The sequence below is a fragment of the Aphelocoma coerulescens genome, chromosome 1A (genome assembly GCF_041296385.1).
Source record: "Aphelocoma coerulescens isolate FSJ_1873_10779 chromosome 1A, UR_Acoe_1.0, whole genome shotgun sequence".
Lineage (NCBI taxonomy): Eukaryota > Metazoa > Chordata > Aves > Passeriformes > Corvidae > Aphelocoma > Aphelocoma coerulescens.
Genome location: NC_091014.1, coordinates 51,979,696 through 51,988,458, shown reverse-complemented (window position 1 = coordinate 51,988,458; position 8,763 = coordinate 51,979,696). Strand labels below are relative to the sequence as shown.

The 8,763-nt window shown below is 43.9% G+C and overlaps 1 protein-coding gene across 5 annotated transcripts in view; it reads right to left on the bottom strand.

The window, feature by feature from the left end:
• Positions 1-6,187: 6,187 nt before the first annotated feature.
• The window catches only part of LOC138103712 (putative RNA-binding protein Luc7-like 2), a 32,425-nt gene continuing 29,849 nt past the window's right edge, over positions 6,188-8,763 (bottom strand). For all 5 annotated transcript variants that reach the window (XM_069002249.1, XM_069002217.1, XM_069002226.1 and 2 more), the window contains one exon: positions 6,188-6,996. In XM_069002249.1, coding sequence (XP_068858350.1) covers positions 6,804-6,996 — 193 coding nt within the window. In that variant the 3' untranslated portion in view covers positions 6,188-6,803. The remainder of the gene's footprint in view (positions 6,997-8,763) is intronic.

Sequence of the window (8,763 nt, the reverse complement as noted above, 5' to 3'; positions counted from 1 at the left end):
AGCAGCTCTTTGGCTCACCTACCACCTCTCCATCCTCATGAATGATAGGAAGGAGACCATTTTGAAGCATCTCCAGAATCTTGGTAGAGGTCATTATTTACAAGGCATGAGTATTGTTTTGTGTGACAAGGGGGAAGTGGTGTATGGGAACGACTAACACCTGGGAGAGGCATGAGCAAAGTCCCATCTTGCATGAGCCAGCAGAGTCACCCAACCTTGGTTTCTCAGAGCAGCTTTCAGCACAAGGGATGACAACACTGAGTGTGGTCACCACTGGACCCCTCTGGGCAGGGACAAACGTCTCCAGGCTATGGGTTTCACCGGGTTACTCCCAGGAAATTACTTGGGTTGCGTTCCCACATGAGGCAAGAGTAGAGCTCACTAGCTCCTGTGCACCCAAAACGCACCCAGCTGATGGAGGCTGCTGCCTCGTTGCATGGGCAGCACAGGGGGCTCAGCCTGGCAGGGGGCTCAGCCTGGCATGGGACTCATCCTGTCCAGTCGCACAGCTTGAGCCTCCCTTCAGTGCTAACCAGGTGCTGAACTATTTAATTGCTTTTCTTTGTATTCCTTAGACTTAGTGAAATAATCAGCTAATAACTGCAAATAACCACATGCTGGTTTGCTTCAGTGTAACGCAATAAACACAGAGAAAGCAGATGTGCCCTCTCATTTGCTTCACAGAAAAGGTGATGTGCAGCACTGGCAGCTGGTTACAGTGCACATACTGGTGGTACTGGGGGGGTTCCAAAACCAGCTCAAGCTCCCACCCAGGCAGCCATCACTCTTGTGGCAGTCAGGCTTCTCAGGTGGTAGGAAGGGAAGCTTTTCACTTAACCATGAAGCAACAGTTTTGTAAACAGGTAAAAATGCAGAGTTTTCCTTCATTCAACATGTAGTTTTCCTCACCCACTGCATTTGGCAAAGGATGCTAAATCCCAAAGTCCAGAAGAGGAACTCTAGCCAGAGGGGAGGATGAGGCAGGCTGCTTTATTTGCTTTGGTGTTCTGTTCAGCTCGGGGAGAAATGGAAGCATATTGCACAGCACTGGCAAGGACTGTAAAAAAAGAACAAGATGTGTAAAAAATATTTATAGTCTCAAATCCCTCTGAGGGAATACAAGTAGTTAAAGCTCTGAAAAGAGGTGGTGGTAGTTCTTTACTCCCGTTGCTCTGCTGCAAACCAGTTTGAGCTTAGGAAGATTTGAAGGCAGCAATTTGAAAAGTTACAGTGGTTCCATGCAAAGTCCCCCCCCACCTACTGATACAAGGGGCCTAGATTTTAGGGGTTAATTGCTGTGGGTACTGCTAGTACTGCAAAACTTTGCAGGTGCTTGCTAAACAATGTACTGCTTGCTGAACATTTACTATACCAGCCAGGTAAAGGGGAAGGATGTACAGGAGGATAAGGATAGGATGCCAGACCCTTGATAAGAGGAAGAAACCATGACCAGAAATCCTACTTTCGGACCTTGGAACTGGCTCGAACCAGCTTTGGGGCTTGGACTGAGACCAGGACCTCAACGAACACGTGCAAGGAAGCAAGGTGAAGAGTTCAAATCTGAGGTAGACTGCTTACTTCATGCCGGAGACCCCGGCCCACGACCACCAGGTGGCACTGTGCAGGCGTAGTAAGATGTTAGGCTAATTATAATAATAAGCAGGGACAGACGATGAATATGTATAGGTGTATTGTGTACCCTGATGTATATGTAATTTGTAACCAGATATATGTCAAGCTGAGTACCGCAGTTGGCACGCATGGTGTTTTGGGGGTTACCCCCCGTGCGGCCGGCGCTGCAATAAACATACCTACTTTACAACTTTCGAGTTGTAGAGTCTTTTCCGCATATCACTACCACCTTCTAGAGATGGAGACAGGCTTGAAATGGGCTGAAGGTGCCTGAAAGTGCCTTCTTTGCAGCCCCTCTGAGCCAGCACCTGGAACTATTTCTATCCCTTGTGCACTTAACTGAGCATCACCATCAATACTTTACTACAGTCAGCACTTGTCAGATCATTTCAGCCTGGGAAAACGGTTTTACAGCCATAGCAGCTCCTGCTGCTGTCATGCCCTTTGTGAACTTGCAGGTGTCCAGCCCTGTTTTGTTGCTAGTTAATCCTGCCTTCCCGATGGTGCATCTCCTAGGACTCTGCTTGCCTGCAGTGCACTGGAAGCACCGCGGAACCTAGGGAAAAAGAATTTGGGACTACAGTTTCCCCAGCAAAAGGAAGTGAAAAGCCAAAGCCAGGAGAGGTAAGTCATGAGAGAATTTTCTAATTGCCCGCTGGCTCCATTATATGCCCACAGAGGGAAAAGCAGGGATAAAGAGGAGAGCCAGGGCTAGAAGCAAACATTCTCTTTCCTTGTATTTCCAGCTGAAGTCTGCTGCTTCCCAGTTTTGCAAGCTGCAGGGAAAGACAGATTTCAGGTGTTGCTGAAAAGAACAAATAATTACATAAGCAGTAACAGTGTGAGAATTTATTAAGCAAGTGGAAAAAAGTGATCAAAGCAAAAAACCACAGAGCAAGAACCATCATGCAGGACTGGATGAAGAGTGCATTAACATTTTTTATAAGTCGCTGCATCAGAAGAAACTGAGCTCTACTGTCTGTTGAATAAAGAACAGCGATACTGAGGAAGGTGGCATGTGAAATATGGGACGAAGAACAGTAAACTGGAGGGGTTGTCAGGTGCTGCAGGCCCCTACGTAACACTGCATACTGCCATCACCTCTGGAGTGTGGCTCAGTCTGCATTTATACTTAGTTTAATGCTGACTACAACCTCCATCTGCTGTGTCCCTGCTGGCTCACCTATTTTCCCCCATTGCCCCTGGGGATGGGTGGGGCAAGATAGCCTGGACAGAGAGATGGGCTCCAGGGCAGGGCTATCATTGTAGTAATAGGATGGTAACTCCCAGATTCAACAGCTGGTGGAAGGCAAGATGACAGAGGAACAGCCTCCTGTGCCAGCTTCTCGGGCAAGTCATGGTGGGTAATGGGATACAGCGGCACTAGGCCGAGCACCTCTGCGTGGATACGTCACCGTTTTACTGTGTGGCTCCTCGTGCTGCAGTGGGAAAAGCAACACACAAGCTATGCAGCTTTGGGCCAGACTGCCCAGGGAAGTGGCTGAGTCGCCATCCCTGGGGGTATTCAAAAGGTGTGAAGATGTGGCATTAGAGGACATGGTTTAGTGGTGGGCTGGGCAGTGCTGGGTTAAAGGGTGGATTCTATGATCTTGAGGGGCTTTTTCAGGGTAACCAATTTTATGATTCCATGTTCAGGACGGGATCTCATTTCTGCTAATGTGCCATCCTCCAGCTGCTTACCACCTTAACCTTTTTCTGTTTCGCAGTCCCCTGACTAACCCAGAGTGATTATGAGACACAGGAATAATGCTTGCAGGTTCACTGCAGTTCAAACACGTTAAATCAGTGAAGTAATTTACGTTTTCTGCTCATTTTGTACACATTCAGTTTGATAAAAACTGCTACGGAGCTACAACTGCATCAGCAAAATTTCCAAGATCCCAAAAGCTGATGCTGAGCTACAGCATCCCTAGGTCCCCTCAAGAACTCCATTTCATAATCTATTTGACCATGAAGACTAAAGTCAGTCCATACCACTCTTCAGCTGTCCAGCAGGAAATTTACAGGTGGTGAATACCTCAGTTTTGCACTCCTGGAAATTAATCTCACTGGGTTCTGATGGAAGATCCATATTTAGGAGTAGTCTCCCGATAGATGCCCCAAATCTTTTGCAGCCTAGGTGGGTTTCATCAGTCACCTTAATTTTTTCTTCCGAACTGTACTTCAGTCCTGTATTTCCACAAGTAATTCAGATTATTTTATGAGGAAATCAGAGATATTACCTTCTTGTTTAACATCAGCGTGGTACTTCCTCTACATAATGGAAGGCCCAAACCTAATCCCCCTGTTGTAATTAAATTTATAAGCCATTTGTAAAATGAATGGCATGTTATCCAGAAATTGCTAGTGTGGAGTCTAGGCACTGTTTTGGCACATTATGCAAATCTCACCCACCACCCCTCCCCTTCCCCTTTTTACAATACAAAATTTCTAGTTGCTGGCTGCAGGGGGAGACAGGTCCTCAGTATTTCTGGAATACTGTTATTCCAGAAAGGAATTCCAAAGGAATCACTGGCACTTGTGCTATGTAAGATGTATCTGGTCACCTTTTGTCACACCACTAGAATTCCATTAACAACTATGTGATGATAGATGTTATTGAGCACTTACACTTGTGGCCGTACCAGATGGACAAACACCAGTAACTTCCATTCATGAAGCACCTGGGTCATCCAGGAAATCAAAAAACAGTCCCAGGAAGGAAACTGATGCTCAGAATTCAAATGGATTAAAAAAAAGAAAGAAAAAAAGAAGTGCTAAGTAGTTAGTCATGATCACTTTGGGAGCTTAAAATGACGTGAATTCAAAGTAGAACGTGCAATGCTGGATCCAAGCCCTTGCAGAGGTGTAAATGACCTGTTCTAGCTTTCACTGCCAGCCAACATACTGCTAAATTACCCTCTGTGTTAGAGTTATTACCCATGTGTTCTGACCACACAGAAAATGCTACAGAAACAACACTGTGGACAAATGCACAGAGTGAATGGTACTACACAACGTTAGCTAGCAGGCCTTCATAGGCACTTGCACTACAGGGGGACAGCGGCTGCAGAACCTACTGGAAATGTCAAGAAATCGTTACAAACACTGCTCTTAAGCATCACTGTTAGGTAACTCAGTGGTGTGATCTTAAGGAGGAAAATTTACCAATCTCTAAATTCTTCTGTGTGGGAGTAGGGCATATCTGAGTCAATACCCCAAAGCATTTTCAATCCAACAGAATGAACAGCAACCCCTTTATGTTTTGTCAGTGACACGGACTGCGATCAAGGGCACCGTCAGCAAGCTGGTGCAGTCAACACACAGGAGGAAAGGGATGCCAGCCAGAGGGACTTTGACTGCCTTGAGGGGTGGGTCCATGCAAAGCTCAAGAAGTTCAACAAGGGCAAGTACAAGGTGCTGCACCTGGGTCAGGGCAATCCCAAGCATAAATCCAGGCTGAAGGACGAACAAATGGAGAGCACCCCTGCCGAAAAGGACTTGGCATGCAGGGGGACAAGAGGCTGGACATGACCCAGCGATGTGCACTCACAGCCCAGAAAGCCAATTGTATCCTGGGCTGCATCCAAAGCTGCATGGGCAGCAGGGTGAGGGAGGGGATTCTGCCCTTCTGCTCTGGTGGGACCCCACCTGCAGTGCTGCACCCAGCTCTGGGGTCCCAGCACAGGAAGGACATGGACCTGGTGGAGTGAGTCTAGAGGAGGCCACCAAGATGATCACAGGGATGGAGCACCTCTCCTGTGAGGAAAGGCTGACAGAGTTCAGGTTGTTCAGCCTGAAGAAAAGGCTCTGGAGAGATCTTATTGCATGTTCCAGTACCTAAAGGAAGCCTACAACTGGAGAGGGACTTTTTACAAGGGCATGTAGTGACAGGACAAGGGAGAATGGCTTTAAACTGAAAGAGGGTAGATTTAGATGGAATATTAGGAATCAATTCTTTGCAGTGAGGGTTGGTGAGGGGTTGCCCACAGAAGCTGTGGATGTCCCATCCTTGGAACTGTTCAAAGCCAGGTTGGATGGGGCTCTGAGCAACCTGGTCTAGTGAAAGGTGTCCCTGATCACATTAAGGGGGTTGGAACTGGATGATCTTTAAGGTCCCTTCCAACCCAAACTGTTCTATGATTCTGACTCCACATGTTCCTGCTTTTGAAGATTTTAGAATAAGATTGTAAGCAGAATGACTGCTTCTCCTAGAACCCATCTGTATGTTAAAAACTCCAATAACCAGATATTTTTTAAAAGACTGAATGGCTAGTTAGCCACCTTAAGAGACCAGTATATCCTTGTTAAGTTACTGGACAATATGGTTTCTTTTTTATTTTTTTTATTTCTTTTGTTCTTCATTTTTGTTTGTTGTTGCTGGTTTTTTTGTTTGTTTTAATACAATTAAAGATGTACCCCACAATAAAAAGCAGAAAGAGTCCTTATGGAAAAAAACAAATATATTGAACACATACCAATCAAATGGTACAGATATGGGACTGGCTTTGATTTCAAAATTTAAGTAGAAATAAAAAAGATGTAATGCAACAGCTGTTCAATTTCCAAGTCTAAATAGGCACTGTAAAAAGACATTTCCGTTTTCTCCAGCACACATTCCTGTCTAAATGCTCCCACTGTAATCAACTCCTAGGATCCCAAACAAAAATAAAACCCAACACTGGGAACATAACCTTAGAGTAAAAGTTAATATCCACCCACCCTCTTACAAAAAAGCAAACAAAAAAAAAAATTCCCCCAAATACAACCTTTCAATGCTGCTGTTTTGACTGGAGCAGAATTGGAGAATTTATAAAGGTTCAAAAGCACCCAAGGCAAGTAGTACAATATAATTTGTTCACTAACTTGTATTGGAAAGGAGATTAAAAACATTGAGATCTGCATCTTGGTACATAAAACTGTTGTCCTGAATAAAGAGAAATCTTTCAGAAAAGTTTTACAACTTGGTGGAAGTCCAGGACCCAGCTTTAGGCATCATTAAATCATGGGGTTTAATTCTGACTTTTGTTATAACCACTTTTATATACTGTACATCTACCCTAGTTGGATCAGTGTTGGAACTGCTCACTGGTGTCCCTTTGAACAACTGTAAACTAAACCAAAGTATGCAACTCCATAGGAAGCTAGAGATCAGGTGAATATACAGCCAGTTATATCTCCCCTGCTTCACGCTCCTCTGAGCTCCTCGGCTCTTCCGATCGGCCGTTAGCGCTTTCGTACGAACGTTTCTTGTCTTTGAAATCCCGCGGCGACCTCTCCCTCGAGCTTCTGTCTTTATCACGGGATGTTCTATCGCGATCTCTCGAACGCTCTTTGTCTCTGGAAGATCTTTCTTTAGAGGATCTGGAAGGTGCAGTGTATTTGAGAATTTGAGTTACATGTGAATTGGTAGCTATCAAACAGCATTTAGATTTTATATTTTTCCTCTTTTTCCAACCCAGCTTTAGATTTATATAAACAGAAGCGTATGAGAAGACATCAAATCATTCTACCCTTCTCCCTTTCCTACTTCCCACTTCAAAAGACAAGTACTTTGAGGTAGGATTTAATCTACATTTATTACAGAGCCCAGATTAAGTTCAATGTGCTTCCCTACATCTCTTACTTTCAGCCTCCACCTCCTAGTTTGCATTAACTGGAGTTCAGCTGAAATTTCTCATCTGCAGTCTCTCGTTTAAGAAGAGTGTGTAGCCTCAGACATATAAATTACAAATTAAAAAAAAAACATGTTTAAAAACAGGAGTTTGCTTAAAAGCAAGGGGAAATTAACTTGCATAATTCTGGAAGGGAGGTTACTATATGACAAATACAAACCAAATCTAGCATCTGTTCTAAAATGATATTTTGTTACAAGTATTAATCCTTGTGTGACTTTGAAAGGTTGGGGTAGTGTTCTTTTTAGATATTTTACTCTGATAAATAAGCATTTTCAAAACCTTTATGATGGAGCCAGCCAAGACCTATTTTGTAAAACAAACTATGTAGTTTTAAATTAAATTAGCTACTTGTATGGGAGAAAAATGGATTAGACATCCTCCTCTATATTCACTTACAGATGCACTTAGATCTGTTGTTGAAAAACACTGCATCTGTATTTTACCATGTACTGCAATCACAAAATATTCTAATACAGACTTTTACAGAAAATCTTAACAGCATGCTATAAAGCTAGCCAATCATTTCCTAGTCAAAAAGTTTGGTACACGGGACAGGACAGTGAGACTGTACTCTCTTCACTTACAGAAAGTTACTGTCACTTCACCTCAAAGCTTCAAAACTAAGGTCTGCAAAATGCTCCTGTACTAATTTCCTTTTGTAAGCTTACAAAGAAGTGACCTTTCATGTTGGTTGCTCATCTGAAAAGATTATTTTCCCTACAGTGTAGTGTTTTGCAAGACTTAGTACTTGCAAAAAACACTAAGATCCACAGGCATTACCCCTATTCCACAAACTACATGTCACAGAAGAGAAGCTACATGCCAAGTAAGAGGTTCATCTTAGTACAACTGTTTATCAAGTAACTTGTGCCCAAGTCCCCTGCAGAAATAACAAAGACTTAACCCCTGAAATAATTTGAACTATAAGCCCTGCATGTGTGGCCACTTCCAAACCTGACCCCTTGCAGGTCAACAGTCTCAGGGTTTTAAGACCGGGCACCCTATCACTGTACTGCTCTCAAAGTATGCCACGGTGGGTAACCTATACAAGAAAGGAATCCTGTTTACGAGCAGACCTCCCCACAAAATGCCTCGTCGTGTAATCCCAGCTCTTTTAAATTATGCTCATTCATGTAAAATAAGCCAGCCAATCCTCAGGAGCAGACAGCAACTGCATCATTCAAAAGCAACAGCCCCAGCCTGCCCCCTGCAGTAATCTTTCCATGAGAGGTCCTTGCAAAGCAGTATCTTCAGATGCAATGCAACGTGTTTATTTTCAGGCATATATAAACTTGTTTTTATCTGGTGCAGTACACAATAGATGGGCTCTGGTGTTGGGAACAAGAGCCCAAGGGAAAACCTGAATATATGACAGTAAGATTACTGCTGATATCCCTGGGTTCAAATGAAAATCAACTCTTTCACTTTCTATGCTTCAGGAAACTGGTATTAT